We start from the raw sequence: 23624 nt of genomic DNA on the forward strand, positions 1-23624 counted from the left end.
GTGACAAGTAGATGGGATCTGGTGATGACAGCATAGATGTGACAAGTAGATGGGATCCGGTGATCACAGCATAGATGTGACAAGTAGATGGAATCTGGTGATCATAGTCAGCAGTACACATAGTGTTATGCTCTGTGCTATCTCTTGTTCCACAGCAGAAACACACAAAGCTCTGCCAGACGGGTGAAATCCTAATTTCACGCTCTTCGGCTTTCCAAACATAAAACTGACATGTAAGTTCTTGTGTCAGCAGGTGGCCGGAGTTTGTTTCCAGACCTCGGTGCTACACCAGGACAGTCAGCATATAGAACAGACATAGCCTGCAAGGGTCAGGCTGGTAAAAATGGCAGCTTAGTGATTCCTGGACAGTCAAAAGAGAAATAAAAGATTGGAATGGCAGACACGGGCTCGACCAATGATCCAAGATCTTATGCTCTCCAATCTCAGAATACAGAAAATTAGTGTCTAACACCACATACAGAACTAGGATCCCGCTACCATCCACTGTGGATGGTCATGACACAAATCATCCATACACTGGGGGGACAGAGATACAAACTACTGCAGGAAAGTCTCCATATTCTGGGAGGGGCCAGGACACAAACTACTGTGAGGAAGATTCACCACTGTGGGAGGGGCAGAGACACAAATCACTGCAGGGAAAGCTCACCATTGTGGGAGGGGCAGAGACACAAATCACTGCAGGGAAAGCTCACCATTGTGGGAGGGGCAGAGACACAAATCACTGCAGGGAAAGCTCACCATTGTGGGAGGGGCAGAGACACAAATCACTGCAGGGAAAGCTCACCATTGTGGTGGAGGTGGAGAAACAATCTACAACAGGAAAATCTCCTCGTTTTGGGAGGGGTGCAAAATGGACAGATACCAGCAGGACTGCCCTCACAGTCTTTCAGCAGCACATTTTATTAGTCTGCTGATCATTATAACAAGGGGGGTACATTTTGGTTTGACCTCTTCTCTGTAAGTATTTCACTTTCTGTAGTTTGTGTAATTCTTGGTGTCCTGTGCTCAGCACACTCATCCACATGTGAGAGTGAGAGAGGAAAGCATCCCTGTCTAAACAGTCCTCAATTCTGGCCAAGTTCTGCATCCATTTAATAACGTTCACAGCTGTTATAAAGGACAGAAGACTTAAGGGGGTCATTCTGGGTGTGGTCATACCGAGAACACTGCAGACCCAGCTAAGTAGGAGCTTTGCTTCCAAACTGCAAGCTCCTCTTTGGCTCTAATGCATGGCTCCTTTACTCTCCTTTCCCAGCAAACAAAAGCTGCTATGATAGGCACCATACATCTCACTCTGCATGGTTTCTGAAGTCAGAGCAGAAATAGTGACGGTTCTCCACACCTATTACCGGTATAGATTTCTAGGTTCACACCTATGTGGTTTTTTAGTGTGTTTTGAGTTTGCAGAAACGCACTACAGTCCATTTAACATGGTTTCCCATGGGACACGTTCACGTCTATTTTTCAGACTGCATTTTGCGTGTAACAGAATTCAATGGATCTACTCCAGAAACGCAAGTGTTGCGGTTTTGATGCGATTTTACATGCGTTTTGCTTTTTTCCCTTCATAATAAACTGTGAATAGCTGGTTGTTAAAGAGCGGGCGGCCACCGTGTCCTTAACAACCGATGAGTCATCAGCTGTCAGTGGGCTTCCCCACTGACAGCTGAATGTAAAAAAGAATATTGCTGGCAAATAGAAAAAAATGGCATGGGGTCCCCCAAAATTCACACAAGACCCTTATCCCAGCATGCAGCCTGGCAGGCCAGGAAAGGGGGGGGTGAGCAAGCGCACCCGCCCCAAAACTATACCAGGCCACATGCCCTCAACATGAAAGGGGTGCTTTGGGGCACTTGCACTGTCATAACATAGGAAAGATGGCTGCAGATTAGTTACTATGGATTATTGTACTGTACAGGCAGGTTTGGGTCTTTTTCACTAGTTTACACAGAGGTATACAATTAGGGAAAATAAAAAGATCGGTGTCTGGAAGTGACAGACGTTCTGTTATGTTCTCATAATGAGGACAGTGGAGGGTAAAAATAGGCAGCACATTCAGGACACCAGCCCACAGATCATCATTTTCCTATTATCAGACATCAACTATCCCCAACTCCGAACCAACTGACTCCCCCCAATCCTTATGTGACCCTTAGACTCAATCCCCAACCCTTGACGTCACCACCCGGAGCATGATGGGATGGTGATGTTACAAGGGGTGGGATCACCGGGTGACATCACCCGGTGACCACGCCCCATGCCAATATAAGTCGTTGCGCACCGCGCACACGGCATTACAGCGGAAGACAGCGTTGTGTCAACATCAGAAGAAGAGAAGAGGGAAGAAGACGACGGAGAAGACCGGGCAACCGCTAGCAAAGAAGCGGGCAAAAGAGCAGAAGATAGCGGAGGAGGCCCGGCAGAAGACGACCGCAAAGCAGGAGGAGAACCGGAGAGCGCAGAGAAGAAGGCGGAAGAGACCCCGGAAGTCGGAAGAGACCCCCGGAGCTGCCTAATATATTACTTAAAAAACCTGTGTAGTGTGTTTTATTTTTGACACTTTTTTTTCAGGTGAATGGGTAGGGGTACGATGTACCCCATACTCATTCACATAGGGTGGGGGTCGGGATCTGGGGGTCCCCTTATTAAAGGGGGCTCCCAGATTCCGATAAGCCCTCCGCCCGCAGACCCCGACAACCAATGGCCAGGGTTATCGGGAAGGGGCCCTTGTCCTCATCAACATGGGGACAAGGTGCTTTGGGGTGGGGGGGTGCAGGGCCCCCCTGCCCCAAAGCACCTACCCCCCATGTTGAGGGCATGCGGCCTGGTACGGTTCAGGAGGGGGGGTGCTCGGATAAGGGTCTAGTATGGATTATCGTTTTTCCAGCGTAGGGGTTCCCCTTAAAATCCATACCAGACCGAAGGGCCTGGTATGGTCTTAGAGGGGGAACCCATGCCAGTTTTTTATTTAAAATTTGGCGTGGAGTTCCCCCTCAAGATCATTAGAGCACAAGTTACATGCCAAAGTCGGATCGTGCAAGACAGCGATCCGACTTTGATCCGACTTCAGTGATATTCAATGGGCTAAAGTAGGATCAAAGTCGGACCAAAGTAGTGCAGGGAGCATTTTCAAGGTCGGACCGACATGTGTCGGACCAGTTAAGAGGGCTCCCATAGGGAAACATTGATTTTCACACGTTATGCAACATGAGCTCCCAATGTCGGAGCGTTTGTCGCACTAGTGTGAACCCGGCCTCTTTTCACATGGGCTTTTCAATCAGGTCCACCTGTCATTTTTTCAGGCAAAGCTGATTGAAGATGGACAGGTAGATGTGAATGGACTTGTGTCTGTATACATCCGCCTACCTATGATTCCTTTCAGGTCTGAAAAAAAAAACGGTATCCTTTTCCAGGTTCCCGGACCTAAACGTGATAGATCGGAGGTATCCTGATACAAACGTTTGCAGGTCTGTTAGTCTGTTTACATTCAGCCACCCATAGAGCCATCATGGGTCTGCCACAGTCCATTGTCAAAATGCAGACAAAAACAGAACAGGCACAGATGTCACAAAACTCACATCCATCCCTTTCTGCTAGGATTCAGCAGAGGTCTGCTCAACAATCCCCTGCTGTATGGAGCAAAGTGCTCCCATCTGAAAGCATCCTCACACAGCAGTTTTTTTCTTAGCCCCTCTGTAAGATAGTTTTATTATCGGTTGATCCTGCCAGTATATCTGTTTTTTTCCCACATTGTTTACTCTACAATGAAAGATGGACTTTACTTCAGGAACAAACAAACTCCAGCTAAGCAGTCACAGTAACAGGTCTGTTATTTCTTTTGGAAAAAATGTTAAACCGTATGAATAGAAGTTGACTGTTGTAAGTATCACCAGCAGTGTTATATGGTTTGTCCCAACCCCTGTAATGTCAACTTTTGTTTGACAGCTTGGTCTGCAAGTAAACAAGGAAAAAAACATAAATGAAAAAAAAAGGAATTCGTATACTGATTTACATCAGTTATCATACTATCAATACAGGTATTAATCTCATACAACTACCAGCATGCAAGATGTATCCCTATATTGGGCCTTTAGTGCCTTGATCACCCTTTAGGGTGACTCAATAACTACCTGATTACTCTCTTAAATATATTATTGATCCAGCAGCACAGTGACTTATAGGAGAATGTCCTTGCCCCCCAGTGACCTATAGAAGGATGTCCCCACTTCCAGTGCCACCATAGACAAAGCTTGTTTTAGCACTGTTTCTATGGCTTACACTTCTTAAAGCGGAGCTCCAGCCCCCCTCCAAACAAAAAATTAAGTCAGGTGTTACAAATACTGTAATATTGGGACACTTACCTGTCCAGGGATCCCGCGATGTCGGCACCCCAACTGATTTTTCAACTGGCTCTCGGGTGCTGCCGCTGTCATTCCTTGTAAGGAAAACCGGATTCACAGCCAGTTACCTACAAAACGTGCTGCCGCTTTCTGAATGTCTCGGCGGCGGTGGAAGGAGGGCGGGGGGGCAAACTTTGAGGGGATCTTACCGCAGCAAGGTCTCCCAGAAGTAGGGAGGGGTACCTGTCAAAAAGAGGTACCTGCTACCCCCCCCCCCGAAAGCTGCCAAACGTGGCAGCGGAGGGGAGAAAGCAAACAAGCAGAGCTTCTCCTTTTGTGTGGAGCTCTTAATGTATGGATTCTGATGCATGGTATTGACACCTTTTAATGTTATACGACAACCTTTCTTAAACAGGGTTCCCTGCAAGCCTAGGATTCATCTAGGGGTTGTTAGATGTCCCTTGCACAATCAGCAGTTTCTGTCTCTCAGGTAAATATCATTCACACCAATGATCTTTTTAGCAATCCGTAATACTCACTAATCTTAAGGGTCCTTTCGCTATTGACCACAAATCTAAGCGTCCACCAGTGTAAAGAGACTGTTCTCCACTGATCAATACTAAAAAGGGTGCTCTACATCGGCCACCATATTATTGGTATAACCATATTCTTATATCTTAATTAACTGTTCATCCTAATATACTACGAGCTGTAGATTTAGTCTTTTTTTTAGCAGTTCTTGAAACCTGAAAATTATTTTAAGGGTTCCCCTGTCCTAAAAAGGTTGAGGAAGGCGGTTATATGCAATGCAAGCTGTGGTAGCTCCATTCACAACCATTAAAAATGTACCAATGGAAGGGTTGGACTCTCGGAGAGGGTTTATTGAGTGTAGCCGTTACGGGGTAAAACTATTCTCATATTTGCTTCTAGCTAACATGGTACATTGATAGTGATGATGCAGCCAGCGAGAGAGCAAGACATAGTCGGAGTTATAGGAAAGGCCTTCACTCCACCCTAAATCAATCTTTTTTTTTTACCATAAACTCATTAGTTGGGAGTCAACATTGCATCACTAAGCGACAAAATCCAGTTCCCTGTACATAGAGGTCAGTGCGATATTCCGTAATGTATATAATGAGATACGGTGACAAGGTGTCTGCGTATGATCTTTGATCTCTCTGACCGCGAGCGCTGCACACAGCAATATGACGGTACTGATCAAACACTCCTAATCCACTCTATCCATCTTCAAATTATCTTCCACTTCTCGTACACAAACAGTGACTGGCAGCCGCTATAGTCGCCTCCCTGGAGTGCTGCATCTGTATTTGGTGAAGCGATGCGCAGTATGCACCTTATTATAGCCACTATTTAATCTGTGCGCTGACTGCGTTATAGAGTGCGCTGGAAGATGAGGCTGCATTGTTACGTCTGTCTCTGGGGAGACCCAACGCCGGGAATCCTCTCCTTGCGCCGATGTAAGGCGAGGACCCGCTCGTGTGTCGGGTCTTCTCACACACACTCCATCAGCGTTTGCCGTCTGCAGGGAATGCAGCTCAATCCAACATCTGACTACAGCAAATAACTCCACCAATAACGTGCCGCGGGTCCGTTCCCTGCCAGGGCTGACCTGCATCTCCTAATACAAACTCTATGATGAGATTATTCATGAAATGTCCAGCAGCACTTCCATAAAATCAACGGAGAAAGCAAACACGCCGACTGTACGAGAGCAGAAAGATCAATATGGTGGCCTTCGCTCCAATGGATTGTCTCTTTAATGTTTTATCTTTTTATATACTAAATGTTTACCTATTATCAAGACAAAGCAGAGAGCTGTAAATTACAAAATAAGCATGTGTATGTATTGTGTTTTATTTTGTGTGTTCTTTCTGTATATTTATGTACTGTGTGTATATATTGCATGTATGTGACAAGCAATGTATTTTCACAGCCATATTTAAACTTATAAGGCCTCATGCACACGGCAGGTGTCAAATCCCTGGCATATATTTGACATTTTTCTTTTTCTGCCCCTATACACCCCTCTATATTAGCCTATGTGTCCATGCACACATTTACAGGCATATAGGGGCAAAAATCTGAACGTAGCAAAATCGCATTCAGGAGTGAAGCTTTTGGGCAGAAAAAAAAAACGCCCAACGCATTTAGCACTTAAGCGTCCATTTCAATGGCCAGAATACATTTCTATTCTGGCCAATGAAATGATTTAACACCCAAATGTTTGACGTGCTTGAATGTATCCAAACACGTTTGAAAAACGCAGCTTTAGGCGCATTTTTAACACTGCTTTTTCTCCTGTCATGAGAAAAGCGTTCAGAAAAGCATAGTGTGCCTGTGCACCTAAAAGTCAGACTAAAGTGATTTCCACTTTCATACCTGCTGGAATAATTTAGTTCCTATTTAGGCTTGCACATTACTGCAACGCACATTACATGTGTTGTGGTTCTATTCATTTTGAAGGACACTTCAACGTTCTAATGCAATGCGCATGCGTTGCAGCACAAACTTGTGGGACCTCCCATTTTACTATTGCAGTGCAAGTTAACACATTGCACAATGGGACCTCACAGTTGGAGGAACGGATTGTCATAGATGGTTTAGTAAACTGGCCACCATGTTAATAATCTTTTCCAGCTTGAAAGGGAGAATCATCTTCTCATCTATTTACTAAGAAATGATCTTTCTCCAGAAGTCACATGTTCGTTCACTGAAAACATGCTGCTGTCACTGTAAGGAACTGCTAGTGTGTATTCATGGTGGAACAGACTGCAGTATCTCACAGCAACCAAACTTTATTATTATTTATTATTATTCAGGATTTATATAGCGCCAACAGTTTACGCAGCGCTTTACAATATAAAAGGGAGACAATACAGTTATAATACAATACAATAGGATTAAGAGGGCCCTGCTCAGAAGAGCTTACAATCTAATAGGGTGGGGCAGGTGGTACAAAAGGTTGTAACTGTGGGGAATGAGCTGGTGGAAGTGGTAGGAGATTAGTTGGAGACATTATAGGCTTTCCTGAAGAGATGAGTTTTCAGGGATTGCCTGAAGGTAGCAAGAGTAGGGGATAGCCGGATAGATGGAGGTAGCGAGTTCCAGAGGATGGGAGAGGCTCTGGAGAAATCCTGGAGACGAGCATGGGAGGAGGAGATGAGAGAGCTTGGAGCCATTGTTCTGGCTCCTAAAGACTTATAAGGTGTAATCTGATTGGCTACTCCGGGTGACCTGCCCCTTCCTATCATGGCTTCTTAGTACACTGTTGTGTTGCTTATCAGTGATAGTCATTAGAGGTAAACAAGCTGACTCTCATTGTTCACAGGGTTGACACTATAGAGTTGATAGAGCAAGAACACCGTTTTGTGCTTGCCACTAAAAACCTGTCCGTCTGTGTTCTAGTCCACAGAGCTGGCATTCTACAATCACACACTGTACAGCTCTGTGCTTGGCTGTCTCTGCTCCACAGAGCTAGCACTCTGCAATCACTGGCAGTGCAGAGCGCTCCCCTGGGAAGGACTGAAGTGCTGGATTAATGGCATTTTCCACTGATCTTCTGAGCTAGGCTGAGAAGTCAAGGGTTAAGTACGACCTGATTACTCATTTCCTGGAATTTTCACCAGGAGCTGAGGAGGAGAAGGCAGGTGAATCGGCATTACCACCCCCAGCCCACCAGATGTGAACTGAGAGGGGGCCGCTGGTGCCAGTTACAGGAGAGATCTACAGCACAGAAATAGTTAACATCTGTAACCCCCCCTTTCCCAGGCACAGCGGACTTTCAGGCTCCCCATAATTCAGAGTTCATTTTCTGGTGGAGAACTGATGCTGGCCCATCCCAGAGAAATGGAATACACAACCATTTAGCTTTAATTGAGATTTTCTTTTTATAAACTGCTATTTATAAGTAATTTCAGATTTTGCAGCCTACATCTCATAATTTATAGACTGCAGCACATAAAAATGCTATAATATAGTTAAATAACAGGGGAGAAGAGGATTTACTAAAGGTAAATAGCCAGTGGACTTTGCAAGTGCAGTTGCTCCAGAGCTTAGTAAATGAACAGAAGCTCTGCTGACTTCCACCATCCAATCATGTCCATGCAATACAGGCATGCCCCACTTTTAAGTACGCAATGGTGTTTATTTACTAAAGTTAGAAAGTTCAAAATCAGACTCACTTCTGCATAGAAACCAATGAGCTTCTAACTCCAGCTTGTTCAATTAAGCTTTGGTAATAAAACCTGGAAGCTCATTGGTTTCTATGCAGAAGTGAGCCTGATTTTGCACTTTCTAGCTTTAGTAAATAAACCCCATTGTGTACTTAAAAGTGGGGTATGCCTGTAATGCTGTTTTTTCATTTTTAATGCGATTGGGTATTCTTTGCAAAGTGAAGCTTCATCCCATTTACTAAGCTCTGGACCAACTGCACCTGCAGAGTGCACAGTCTGTTTGCCTTTAGTAAATCCACCCCATTGTCTATAAACATGTGTTTTTTGAATTGAATCTTAGTGTGCTTTGTGTATTTTTTCCAGCTCTGTGCAATATTCCAGCATGAAACTTTGCCTTTTTGCAGGAGCCTCCTGTAATCAAGACTGGTCACTAATGCTCTCCCTCCTTGAACAGGGTGACTGGTCTTGTCTCCGCCCCCTCCTGTATTTTTCTACACGCAGCTTGTAGTGGGTGGGGCCTGCTGGGTCCCTCTCACATTTTCTGCACAGGCTGCATACAGCACAGTGATGATGTGAAGCTTAGTAAATGAAGAGAAGCTCTGCTGACTTCCATCATCCAATCATGTCCAAGCAATAATGCTTTTTTTTTCACTTTTTTGCATGTGATTGGGTATATTTTGCAAAGTGAAGCTTCATCCCATTTACTAAGCTCTGGAGCAACTGCACTTGCAAACTGCAAAGTCTTTCTGCCTTTAGTAAATGCACCCCTTAGTGTTATTTTACTCTATTCAGGGTGACCACTTTTGTCAGCGACATGAGGCTTACTAAGTGCAAATTGTCGCAAACTTTCTGCCCATTGCTTTTACACCAGCCAGCAGGTATGTCGGTGCATAGAGCGAGGTAACTCATAGCAACCAAATGTTGTCAGATCAGAGACATCGCTATGGGTTACCTCAGCCAGCGCTCCTTAAATAACGCCAGATCAGACGGGATGGGTTACTGCAGCTGTGTGCCCGAGAGTCAAGGAAAAAACTTGTACAGGGGGTCCCCGGGTTACAAACAAGATAGGGACTTTAGGTTTGTTCTTAAGTTGAATCTGTTTGTAAGTCGGAACAGGTACATTTTTTAAGTGTAGCTCCAGCCAAAAAATCTATTTTTAAGTTTTGTAGATAGCATAGGGAAGGGTTATCACCCCTGTAACATTTGTTTTGCTGTCTGTGCCCCTGTTCAGAAGATTTCACCTCACTTTCTGTCCCAATGACAATTGGATTTTGAAAATTTGGGGTTATTAGGGAAATAAGGATAGGTGATAAAGCATCAGTGGAGACACCTTTTTCCCATAATAACGCTTACAGGAGTGAATTTCCCTTCCTAGGGGTAGATTTCCTCTCACTTCCTGTTGTCTCCCTCCGTTTGTAAGTAGGAGTCGTTTGTAAGTCGGATGTTTGTAAGTAGGGGACCCCCTGTATCTGATTTATAAAATCTACAACTGGAGAGCAGTGCCCCCCCCCCCCCCCCCCCCCCAATTCCCCGGCCCTAATAAAGAGCCTAAAGAGCGATCAGTGTGACTGTGTTTACATTATCAGGCGGTTACAGAATGTGCGGAGGACCTGCGTTTAATTCATCACTTGTCATGCTCGGCTCTGCCCGTTTATTTTGGTTTTAATTTCACAGCTGAAGCCGCGGCTTTGATATCTCACAAGCAGAGCAATTTGGAAAGTTGATGGGCTCCCCAGAGCTTTTCCAGAGCTGAATATTATTCTGGCCCGAGGTGAGGGGGGGAATTTCCCCGGCTGAAGATTGACACCTGCTGCGGGGAAAGGGGGGGGGGGCAATCAGGTGCCTCTGTCCGGGCCAATATATATAATACATAGATAATTACTACATACGTGTAGCTGTGTTGCTGAGCATATGATGTCCAGAATTCAGGCTCTGAGTGGTGGATAAGACCTGCCAAGATAAAAAAAAAAACATAAAATAAATTAAAGAGCCATAAGAGATACAACACAATATAAACAGACACAAGCCGGGACGGATTATCCCGAGGGGCTGCTGGAGCTAATTATTCCCACCAGATCTCCACAAAAAAACAAACTCTCCTTCTTTCGGAATCTGCTCAGGAGTTTGGCGTTATACTGTTTACCACAACCAGCCATGGTGACCCTTTCTGACACATTGGGGTTGATTTTCTAAAGGCAGACTGTGCACTTTGCAAGAGCAGTTGCTCCAGAGCTTAGTAAATGAGGGGGAGCTTTGCTGACTTCCATCGTCCAATCGTGTGCAAGCAAAAATGCCATTTTTTTTTTTTTCGATGCATGTGATTGGTGATTCTTTGAAAAAGTGAAGCTTTACCTCATTTGCTAAGCTTTGGAGCAACTGCACTTCGCAAAGTGCACCGTCTACTTGCCTTTAGTACATCAAACCCAATGTGAGAACAAAAGAACAACAACAATTCTAAAGGCTCATGCCCACGGCCGATGTCTTTCTGTGCTTGACGTGTGTTTTGAATGCACGTCAACTGTCGGACAGCAAAATCCCATAGACTTTAATTGAGCAGTACACATGGCAGGTCAGAGGCGTTTGACCAACTTTGTGTTACGTTTCTGTGGTCAAAAAACATCCTATTAGGGTGCATTTGAACTGCAGACAAAGCAGTTTAAAGGCGGCCTTATCCTGTCAAACGCTGCTTTACCATTTGAATTCCAATAGATGCTGTTGGGCTGCCTTTCAGATCTATGAGATAAGCAGTCCAACAGCCAACAAAAGCCAGCCATAGATTGAGCGATTTACTTTCCTGCAACCATGGGTTGCAAGCGAAGCAGAGAAGGGTCCCACCGCTCAGGTAGGCACAAGCCAATGGAGATAAGAGCCAGTGTAGTTGTTATCCTTCAAGGGGGAAGAGTCCCAGGTGCTGGCTGATGCAAGATGAAGCAGGACAATCAAGAAATGCTGGAAGCCGCACACCGGTGTAATGATGAATGCTTTTATTGATAAAAAGCTAAATCATAGCGGAACACAAAAACACTACAGCAGAAGCGTACAGACACAGCTGACGCGTTTCACACTCAGTAAGCACTCATCGTGAGTGTGAAACGCGTCAGCTGTGTCTGTACGCTTCTGCTGTAGTGTTTTTGTGTTCCGCTATGATTTAGCTTTTTATCAATAAAAACATTCATCATTACACCAGTGTGCGGCTTCCAGCTTTTCTTGATTGTCCAACCATGGGTTGCAGGAAAGGAAACCGCTTGATTCCCCCATTAACGCAGTCAGTGTTTATGGGAGAATGCCTCCCGTGGAACTATTGCATTCTCCTAGCGATGGGGACGTGGGGAGCCATCCATGCCTGGAGAACACAAAGTGATTAGCTGCTGGCAATAATTGCATGAAAAATCCAACAGGCTGGTTGTACCCAAGTTGATCGATTGATCAACTTGGGTACAATCAGCATAAACATACATGGTTCGAATCCAGACCGGTCCCTGCTAAACCAGCTGAGATTCGAACGATCTATGACCAGCTTAAAGGAGAGCACACCTCTGGCTGACTATACTGCTGCTAAAGCAGTATCTAATCTTTGTCAGCCTGCAACAAGGAGTGCTGTTACTGGCAGTAAGAAACTTTGCAAAATATTCACAAAACATGTATACATTGTGTCATGATGCATTTGAAGAAAAAGAATTTGGGTCTACCTATTTATTTGTTAGAAAGTATTTTTAAAACTCAACTCACTCTGGGCAAATAAAAAGTTATCCCTTGTGTTTGTTTATGTCTAGGGGAACAATAAAAAGAAATATACTTACCCATTGGTGTGTGCAGCCTATTGAATTAGGGTGTGCACCGCAGAGCACAAACACACCTGCGTGTATATCAGCAGAGCAGTGGTTGTTGTCAGTAGAGCAGAGATTGGTGGCAGTGAGCAGTGACAGTAGTTTTTATTATTATTATTCTGTTATTATTTTTTACAATTTTATTTTTCTAAATTAATTTCTATTTACAATTTTTTTAGGAGCTCCGTTGGTGGGCTTTGGTGAAATATCAGGGGTCTAAACAGAGAGAAAGGGAGTGAGGACAGAGCTTCCCCAGTTCCTTTCTCTGCAGCCTCAGCTGCACTGGATAGTGAATAATTGGGAAGTGCTCTGTGCTGAGTGGCTTCCTGTTCATTCACAAACTGAAGCATAATAAACATAATGGGGTTGATTTACTAAAGGCAGAAAGACTGTGCACTTTTCAAAGTGCAGTTGTATTCTGCAAGAGCAGTTGCTCCAGAGATTAGTAAATGGGCAGAAGCTCTGCTGACTTCCACCATCCAATCATGTCCCAGCAATAATGCTGTTTTTTCATTTTTGTTTTTTAATGTGATTGGGTATTCTTTGCAAAGTGAAGCTTCACCCCATTTACTAAGCTCTGGAGCAACTGCACCTGCATAGTGCACAGTCTGTTTGCCTTTAGTAAATCCACCCCATTGTCTAAATACAATAAACATGTGTTTTCTTAATTGAATCTTGGTGTCGAGAGCCACCTACAGTGGGGGATACAGACTGCACTTGCCTACATGGGAAGTTTCAATTTGCAAGGGAATTATCCCCAGAGCTTAGTGAATGAGGTGAAATTTTGCTGACTTCCATCATCCAATCACATGCAAGCTAAAATTCATTTTTTTTTATTTTCCTTGCACGTGATTGTGTACTCTTTGCAAAGTGAAGCCTTACCTCATTTACCAAGCTCTGGAGCAACTGCACTTGCAGAGGGCAACTGCTCTTTGCTAATGCACAGTCTATTTGCCTTTAGTAAATCAACCCCAATGTTTCAATTAAGAATGAACACTAGAGCGATCGGTACAGATCACTCACCGTGTTCATTCATTCATCCATCCTGAAACATCCCCCCCGCAGCAGCAGGTGGGAGAGGAGAGGTGGGAAGCTGGTGGCATCGCAGGGGGGAGACAGGGGGCATCGGGAAGCAGGGAAAATCTGAATCGCACAGGGTGATTAGGGTGTACCCATGCACACCTATGTACTTACCCCATCCTCCGCTCCTCCCTGCAGCTAGACCAGTCTTTGCAGCTGACCCCCAAGTTCTAGGGTCCTGAGGTCATTAAGACCAAAACAGGATCCATAGCCCTGCACTTGATGTAAGGATGCCGGGGGAAAGTCCACCACCAGATTGTGAGGGAGCGCCACCTACCGGGAGAGCAGAGGCTCAGGTAGGTAAAACGGTTTCTCCTCTCCCCTAGCCAAAATGAGCAACTGACTCCTGCCATGCGGGCACAATCCTACTGCATGGGATCTTTTCTTTTCTGCCCAGAGTTGGGGTTTAAATTAAGAGTTTTATACAAATTATATATATGACTGGTTAGGTGTTTATATAGAATGAGTATGCAGTTAATTATATAGAATGTGTAGAGTAATTATGTAATGAACACAATCATGTATATATTTTTCTATCATTGAGTATTGATTAATAAAAGAGCTGTAGAGTCTGTTTTATGGCTGTGGGATAAGTCATCCAATAATTGTTATTTCATCTGTAAACAAGACTTTTGCTATGAAATGTGATTGTCCCCAGGCAGAAAATGTGTTGCCATTTGCAACTTACGATCCGGGAAAAGTTGGACGGTGACAGATCAAGTTGTCATCAGCCGCGTCTCATGTGTCTATGGGAAACAGCTAAACATTTAAATTGGTCTTTGAACATTCATTTCAACCCAAACAAGTCAGGAGGGGGTCAGAGTCCAGGGGTGGAGGAAGATAAAAGTGTCTGGACAGAGAAGAGAGCCTTGAGGGGGACAGCACCTGCAACCACATGACTTGGGCTCACTCATCTCCTTGGTCCCGCGGGTCGCTCTAATGAGGTAGGAAAGTTCCCGAGGGGAGGGCGGACGTTTACCGACCGAAACAACACAGAAACTCAGCCAGGAGACACAGCATAGCACAGCAACACCCGGAGTGATTTAGGTCTTAGAAACAGAGAAGTGACGGCAGAAAAAAGGCTGAGTAGTCCATTGAATCTGCCCGTTTTTAATTTTTTATACATTTTTTGTATTTTTTTTTACTTTTTTTATCTGAGTATAGATCTAGGTTTGTCCCAAGCATATTTAAAGCCACTTACTGTTGACTGACTTACTACCTCTGCTGGAAGTTTATTCCAAGCATCAACTACCCTTTCAGTAAAATAATATGTTTTAAGATTAGTCTTCTGGCCTGGAGAAAAATATATCAGGAAACACATATATTTCCACCACCACAAAGTAACGTGTAAGAAGCACACAGCAAGTTTGTTCCACGGATAATTCCTGGCCAGATATTTTTCTTTATTCTGTCAAGCTGTGATAATGATATTTCCTTCATTTCCTAAATCTAACTCCATGTGCTACACAGTTATAAAGGCTGAAAAGAGACACATCGGGTTCATCTGAAAGACAAAATTAGTAAAAAACCTGCATTCTCAGAACCACAAGCCCGCATTTGATCCAGAAAAAAAAAAAGAGCAGAAAACGGATCCAATCTACTTCAACTGAGAAAAAATTCCTCCCTGATCCTTACAGGCAAACTAATACTCAATTGAATCCACAATCTATGGTGTTATTTCTTATAAATATTGATAGCTAGTTTGTAGGCAGCTGCAGTCTATTTTCTCCTATAGGTGGCGCTCGCAGGATTGCAGTTGGAGGGGAAGTTGAGAAGAACATGGTTCCTCTATGGTTTCCTGGGTCACTGGGGAAGCTATCCGATTGGATGCTGCTGCCCCATGTGACTTTGGCAGCCATCTTGGGTCAGGTAGAGCCTATTTAAGGTCTTGGTTCCCAGGCTTGATGTGCATTTTGCGTGTAGGTAGTGTAGGGACAGGTCTCCCATCTGACAGGGACAATGATCAGCAGCGGGGACAGGTTCCTGACGAGTAGGGAAGGATAGGTACACGCCATCTTTCCTGGAGACCTCTCCATTTTGGCATGGACCAGCCAGGCCACATTCCGCCCATCCAGACAGACGCTGTCTGCACATCTGCAACCTACTCTGCTACACATTGCTGTTGCATTCTGTGAGTGTTCGCGGTAAGACGGCTTCCTGTGAATTGCTGAACTTTAACATTAATACAAATATTGTTCTCTTAAACTGGATTCTGAGAGGTTACTGCCGGTGCACCATGCTGCATATTACCTCAATTTTTTTTTGTGCATTCAGAAACACATCCAGCCTTTCAGCTCCACCCAATGAAAAAGTAAATTAGGCATAGTGTGTTGGGGAGAGCTGAAACTGACTTGCTTGTTGCCATTTTATATGTTGATGCTTTAATGAACCTATGAACAAGCAAGAGATAGTTTCTCTACTATATATTGGTGAGTCAGAACCAGGTAAACCAGAGGGCTGGAGAGCCAGTCTAAAGGGTATACACTTAGAGGCCATTCTGACTCATTTGTGTTTAGTGAATGAAGAACCAGGTACGGGTTCCTGGTGGAGGAGCTGGAAGTTAGTGCAGAGCAGCGCTGCTTATAAAGTTGAAATTTTCATTTATGCTAAATGATTGCCACTGGTCATGGAAGTCTTCATTAAAGTGTCACTAAACCCACAACAGTAAAATCAGTCTGTATATGAAGTAAAACATGCTTGTTATACTCACTGTGGAACCTGAGGGGTTAATCTTTTGCATTGTGTAAAAAGGCAGTTTGATCCTGTCTTCTCTGATCCTCCCCTTCTTACATTGTCTCCAAAATATGTCCAGATAACAGAGTTAGTGGAGTCAGGCTGCACATGCTCAGTTTGGTGTGTATTGCTAGAGAGTTTTTTTTTTCTTGGGAAAGTGCATGTGATCAGCACAGGGCCAATCAGCACTATCCAGACAGAGGGTCAGGGGTCCTGCATTCGGATAGGACAGCCAGTGTGCTATGAAAACTCCTCCGGCAAGCTTTAACCAGGCTCTGATGAAAGTCACAAGACTGCTATATACTGCTGATGAGAAAAGGTATTTAGCAGTTTATATTTACTAAAAGAATTGCATTACCATGCCCTGTGTATTGTGAGAGACCAGATATAGTGGATGCAGGGTCCTGGGGTTGGTAACACTTTAAAGGGGTTGTAAAGGTTCGTGTTTTTTTTTTTTAAAACAAACATGTCATACTTACCTCCTCTGTGTAGTTTTGCACAGAGTGGCCCCCGATCCTCCTCTTCTGGGGTCCCTCAGCGGTGCTCCTGGCTCCTCCTCTTCTAGAGCGCCCTGTCTAAGAAACGCTCTCCCTCGGGACACCCGTACGGGTGCGCTCCCATGTCCTGCTGCAGCATCTATTGACACAGGCAGCAGGACTTGGCCCCGCCCCGACGCTCGCGTCATTGGATTGATTCACAGCAGTGGAAGTCAATGGCTGCGCTGCTATCAACTTAGCCAATCAGGACATGAGACACCTGCTAGAGCTGGGGTGCTCATCCCCAGTGCGAGAAAGAGAGGGTTCAGGTAAGTAAAACGAGGGCACTGGGGGGCTGCTGTACTGCAAGAGGTTTTTCACCTCCATGCATAGAATGCATAGGGTGAAAAACCACAAGGGTTTACAACCTCTAAGAAAACCCAGTGTAAACATTTGGGAGTATACAGAGCTGATGACTTATTGGTGTGATCTGATCCTTTATTGTTCAGTTAGCAGGTGACCCACCCCACTGTTCTTTAACTCCAAAAGAGAAAATGGTGTCACTCTCCTAGCTGTGCTGTCTGGCAGAAGGGCATAAACCACAAAGCGACTGGGCAATATTACAAATCCTTTGGCAAACCTAAAGCGTTATTAAACACAAAACCAACAATGAAATATATTGCAGTTTACCAATCATTAGATGTGGTGGCTGCATTCGTTTTCTTTTTTTCACCCCTTTGTTTTAACCTGGTGATGTGACCAGTAACACACCTCCTGTATTAGAGTGGCCACCCCCCTCTGGATGACAGGGGCACTTTTGGACAGCAGCATTGTCAGTCTGCAGGGTCAGGGGGTAGATGTACTAGCAGATTTAGACCAACAAATTGAAGTCAAGCACCAGCTAATACTTTATAAGCAGTTATAGTAAACAGTTTTTTTTCCTTTTAGGTTAAAGTGGATGTAAACTCTCACGTATACCAAGTGAAGTGAACAGCCTCAGATGATACACAGAGATCAAACAAATCTCCCTACATACGTTTTACATGTATATCTGCTGTCTTCATCTTTATATACTGTTTAGAAAGTTCATGTCCTGTTAAAATTTTCTCTTCCTGATTCATCTGTAGGAGTGGATTATTGCTATACACTGAGACAGCTGATTGGAGGAAAGGCACACACCCCCTCCCCACACATGCAGAGGTTGTGTTTAGCTGTGTGCTAATCTATTTGTAGCAACCTCCCCCGACACACACTTCAGGCTCCCGTCTCAGAGAGCTTGTCAAAAGTTATGAGGCTGATAACATAAGAACGGAGCAGGACAAAGCTACGGGACTTAGTGCTTTTAAGAGAGATAAAAAAACACTGCAGATATATGTTCCCAGTTCAAATTTCATGAATCCAGTTTACATCCATTTTAAAGGTTTTACATAAATAGATAAAAGCTAAACATCGTAAGCACCCCTGTCAGTGCTAAATGGTTTGTCTCATCTTTGTAACTGATACAATCTGCTGGAGAGCTTTTGCTTTTGAAAAACAACAGATTTACTGGCTGGATCACCAGATGAAAATAGAAGAAAGAAAGCCTAAATAAGAAAACGGATGCAGCCATCACATCTAAGAACTGGTAAGCTGCAATATAATAAATGTTTGCTTTTGGGTTTAACCCCCCTGGCGGTATTCCTGAGTCTGGCTCGGGGTGAGATTTCAGTACCAAAAGCGGTAACCCCCGAGCCAGACTCGGGATCGCATCGCAGGATCCATGTAAAGGTTACTTACCTTTTCCCCTGGATCCTGCGACATCTCCCCGCTGTGATCTGCAAGCCGCCGTGTTTCGCTCGATTCACAGTGCTGAGCTCCGATCCCTGCGAGCGTTGCGACGCACAGGGACGGAGTTCGGCGCCAAATTCAAAAAGTAAAAAACACAGTATAGATATAGATCTTACAGATTACAGTACTGTATCAAGTAATTACACATCCCCTTTGTCCCTAGTGGTTTGTCCAGTGCCCTGCATGCAGTTTTATATTATAAATACTGTTCTTTTTGCCTGGAAACTGGAGATTGTCCATAGCAACCAAAAAAATGTCCCTTTACGTCAAAAGTGCTTTTAGACCAGCTAGAAAACAGCGATAATAAATTAGAATCACTTGCAGAATTGAGCGATAGTGATTTGTGGGGAAATTCGTCATCAAACACTAAAAGTAATGACAGCGACAATTCTGCAACTGAGCAAATTTCAGTGTTTTTGATTTGATTACATTATTGAATATTTGCTATTATTATTTGTTATAATTATTTATAGTTATTTATTATATTATAATTTATGATTTCGTGTTTCAAACTTTATCATACCCGGGATGTCTACTAGACTCTTGTTTGGACAGATTTAAGTGAGTTATTTCTAAGAATTACAGACCTATAATATAAAACGCCAAATTTCTATGCAAAATAATGGTACCTCTTTCAGCACCTAAAATCTGAAATAATCATACCGCCAGGGAGGTTAATACAACTTTAAAGTAGAATTAAAGGAAAAACATTATACCTCATCCTGGATAAAGAAAGGGAAGTTTATAACCACTGTCAAGTTTTTTTGCCATCTGTGTGTCATTGGGGAGATTCCCTTTTCTGTCCCATAGTGAAAACAGGAAGTGAGAGGAAATTCCTTCAAAGTGAGGTAATCTCTGGTTATCACCAGGTTCACCACACTTAAAGTGGTTGTAAACCTTACAGACCACTTTTCGCTACAGGTAAGCCTATAATAAGTCTTACCTGTAGCTACCCTGGATATCGCCTAAACCTGAATGGTTTAGGCGATATCCCCTGTATTTGCATGTGCTGACGTCATCAGCACACTGACACAATCTGAAGCGATGGCACGTATGTGCCGTTGCTTCAGTGAGTGTGCCGTTACCGCGCGCATGTGCGGGAGTGACGTCATCACGGCCTCCGGCCAATCACAGCGCCGGAGCTGCGATACCCAGAAATAACCCCCGGGAGTGATGTCGCTGGCCGGTGCACAGCACCGCAACGAGGGCTTCAATCTCAGGTGAGTATTACATAATGAGCAAGTATGCTATGCATACTAGCTCATTATGCTTTTGTCTTGCAGGTGTTAGTTTTTTTTTCTCAAAGTGGGTTTACAACCACTTTAAGGTGGATGTAAACCTGATTCATGAAATTTGAGCTGGGCACATACATTTGCAGTGTTTTCTTATCTCTCTTCAAAGCACTATGACCCGTAGCTGTCTCCTGCTCCATTCTTCTGTTATCGGCCTGATAACTTCTGACAAGTTCTCTGTCACATATGATAAAAGCAGCCTGAGTTTTGTGTTGGGGAGGATGCTATAAATAGATTAGCACAGAGCTGAAGGATTCAACAGAGCTGAAAGTCTCTAGCTGAGAAGAGGGGTTGTGTGCCTTTCCTCCAATCAGCTGTCTTGGCTGCATGCCCAGGCTTCACTGCAGTGCTAACCAGGAAGAGAAAATCTCCTAACACGATCTGCGCTTTCTAAACAGTATATAAAAATGAAGGCAGCAGATATACATGTACAACTTATGTAGGGAGATTTGTTTCATCTCTGTGTATCATCTGAGGCTGTTCACTTCACTGGGTATATGAAAAGGTTTACAGCCACTTTAATCCTAGTATACACTACTAGTTTTTTTTTTTCATTCAACCCAACAGGTTGAACGGAAAAAAAAAACCCTGACAGCTCAGGTCCGAGCCGCTGTACTAACAATAAGATGCTAGTACATCGATCTCCCCTGCTGTGATATTGTGTTCTGACAGGGGGACAGCCCCCCCGCCAGAACACTCTGGTTAGGAAGCCGGTCGGCAGACCATTTTCGGTCATGACCCATTTGGCCGGCTTCTGTCGGACTGGCTGCCATACACACAGGCCGAATGTCAGCCGGTTTCTATTAAACCGGCCAATGCTGCCCTACATTCGGACTGTGTGTCCTAGGCCTGAGTGTCCCCATTGGAAGATATCTCCTCTATTACTGTTTTGGGGACAACGCAAAATTTGGGATTTTCTTCACTATCACTTTCAGTGAAAATGGATAACAGAGAGGGTGAATCTCCCTAACAGGGGCAGAGACAGCAATAAAAAAAAACCCTAACAAATGTTCTAATGCCTCTCAACATTTGCCTTTAGTTATACTATAACCAATTCAGCTCCAGAGCAATTTTTGCTTTCTTTGTCGCATACTGTACATATAAAAATCCAAATTTTTGGCAATAAAATTACATAAACCCCCAGAACATTATATATTTTCTGAAAGCAGAGGCTCTGTAGAATAAAAAGGTGATAGTTGCAAATTTTTGTTTCACGTGATATTTGTGCAACTGTATTTTAAACTCAAATTTTCCATAAAAATTTATAATAAAATACATTTTAGTGCAAAATCACACCATATAATACCCATTTTTGGTTAAAATATAAAAGATTAGGTTGCATTGAGGAAATAGATACCTAACATTTCATGGTTTAAAGTTTCGTGGGCCCGCAATATCGCTAAAAACTGTGGTGCACAAAAATCACCATAGGCGACGCTTTAAAAGACGTTATAGCTCATCAATTTAGAGTTAAACTAGGAACTCTTGTAAATCCAGAGAAAGGTAACGCTCTTCCAGGTGATACCAATCTGGTAGATCAGAATGGGCTGGGTGCAAGCCCAAAGTAAGGAAAAAGAGGGGTACGGCTGCACACCACCAACGATCCAACCTAGATTTATTGATAAGTCAATGTCATCATGACTGCCACCAAGACAAGGACACAGAAGAGTTAATAGGAGGTCTCGTGCTAGAATAATTGTTCTCACTCTGACGTTCATGGCGATATGTCACATGTGTGGTGTGACCGCGGTTTACATACATGTACGCACCATGGGTTTGCATTTGCACAGGTGTGCAGGGCAATGGGGATTTTGGGAATGTTTTTTTTTTATTTAAATATATTTTATTATCATTTTCTTTTTTTACTTTTTTTTCTTTATTTTTATGTGATTGCCATCACAAGGGGTTAATAAACCCCTATGTGATAGCATTGGGCAGGTGACAGGTATTCCTTCTGGAGACATTAGGTCTAATAGCCTCCAATGTCTCCCTTGCCCTTCACACCATCCAACCAAGATGTGTCTCCTGGCTGTACTGGCCAGGAAGTGTGCATATGAAACCGGAAGTGACATCACTTCCAGTTTCATTATTTTCAGGTGAGATTGAGGCATGGTTTTGCCTCGGTCTCACTGCAGACTCTCACCCCCAGCCGGTGTTCTATCAGATTACTGCTACCCATCAGATTGTGCAACGGAAGTGAATTTCCGACAAAAAACCTTACTGCGCAAGTGCGATGCTTTCCACCATGCGCTATGCTTTCCAAACTGAAAAGGACCAAGCCTCTTTCTGAGATTTGGTGTTTACAAGTTAAAAACAGCTCTTTTTTGCTAGAAAATTACTAGAACCCCCAAACATATATATATTTTTTTCTAACACCCTAGAGAATAAAATGGTGGTCGTTGCAATACTTTTTGTCACACCGTATTTGCGCAGCGGTCTTACAAGCACACTTTTTTGGGGAAAAATACACTTTTTTGAATTAAAAAATAAGACAACAGTAAAGTTAGCCCAATTTTTTTTTATATTGCGAAAGATAATATTACGCCGAGTAAATTGATACCCAACATGTCACGCTTCAAAATTGCGCCCGATCGTGGAATGGCGACAAACTTTTACCCATAAAAATCTCCATAGGCGACGTTTAACCACTTCAGCCCCGGAAGGATTTGCCCCCTTTCTGACCAGAGCACTTTTTGCGATTCGGCACTGCGTCGCTTTAACTGACAATTGCGTGGTCGTGCGACGTGGCTCCCAAACAAAATTGACGTCCTTTTTTCCCCACAAATAGAGCTTTCTTTTGGTGGTATTTGATCACCTCTGCAGTTTTTATTTTTTGCGCGATAAACAATTTTGAAAAAAAAGCAATATTTTTTACTTTTTGCTATAATAAATATCTCCAAAAAATATATAAAAAAACATTTTTTTGCCTCAGTTTAGGCTGATACGTTTTCTTCTACATATTTTTGGTAAAAAAAAAAAAAAAAAAATCGCAATAAGCGTTTATTGATTGGTTTGTGCAAAAATGATAGCGTCTACAAAATAGGGGATAGTTTTATAGCATTTTTATTAATAATTTTTTTTTTAATAGTAATGGCGGCGATCAGCGATTTTTATCGTGACTGCGACATTATGGCGGACACTTTTGGTGCTATTTTGGGACCATTCACATTTATATAGCAATCAGTGCGATTAAAAATGCACTGATTACTGTGTAAATGTGACTGGCAGTGAGGGGGTTAACCAGCAAGGGGCGCTGCAGTGGTTCAGTGTGTCCTAGGGAGTGATTCTAACTGTGGGGGGGGGGGGGGGATGGGCTATGTGTGACACGACACTGATCACCGCTCCCGATTACAGGGAGCTGTGATCACTGTCCTGTCACTAGGCAGAACGGGGAAATGCTTGTTTACTAGAATTATTGCTCTCACTCTACCAATCGTGGCAATACCTCACATGTGTGATTTGAACACCGTTTTCATATGCGGGCGCTGCTCACGTATGCATACGCTTCTGCACGCGAGCTCGGCGGGACGGGGCGTGTTTAAAAATTTTTTTTTTTTTTTTTTATTTGAACTTTTTTTAAATTTTTTTACACTGTTCTTTTAAAAAAAAAAATTGTGTCACTTTTATTCCTTTTACAAGGAATGTAAACATAGAAAAAAAACATGACAGGACCTCTTAAATATGAGATATGGGGTCAAAAAGACCTCAGATCTCATATTTACATTAAAACGCAAAAAAAAAAAAAAAATTATTTGTCATTTGAAAAAAAAAAAAAATCCCTTTAACCCCCCCGGCGGTATTCCCGAGTCTGGCTCGGGGTGAGATTTTAGTA

The 23624-nt window shown here is 43.5% G+C and overlaps 1 protein-coding gene across 1 annotated transcript in view; it reads right to left on the reverse strand.

Moving 5' to 3' along the window:
- The window catches only part of LOC141105726 (uncharacterized), a 178739-nt gene that overhangs the window by 54198 nt on the left and 100917 nt on the right, over nt 1-23624 (reverse strand). The window contains exon 12 of the mRNA XM_073595788.1: nt 10447-10507. Within this exon, the coding sequence (XP_073451889.1) occupies nt 10447-10507 (61 nt within the window). The remainder of the gene's footprint in view (nt 1-10446; nt 10508-23624) is intronic.

The sequence above is a fragment of the Aquarana catesbeiana genome, linkage group LG08, assembly GCF_042186555.1.
Source record: "Aquarana catesbeiana isolate 2022-GZ linkage group LG08, ASM4218655v1, whole genome shotgun sequence".
In the NCBI taxonomy this organism is placed as follows: domain Eukaryota; kingdom Metazoa; phylum Chordata; class Amphibia; order Anura; family Ranidae; genus Aquarana; species Aquarana catesbeiana.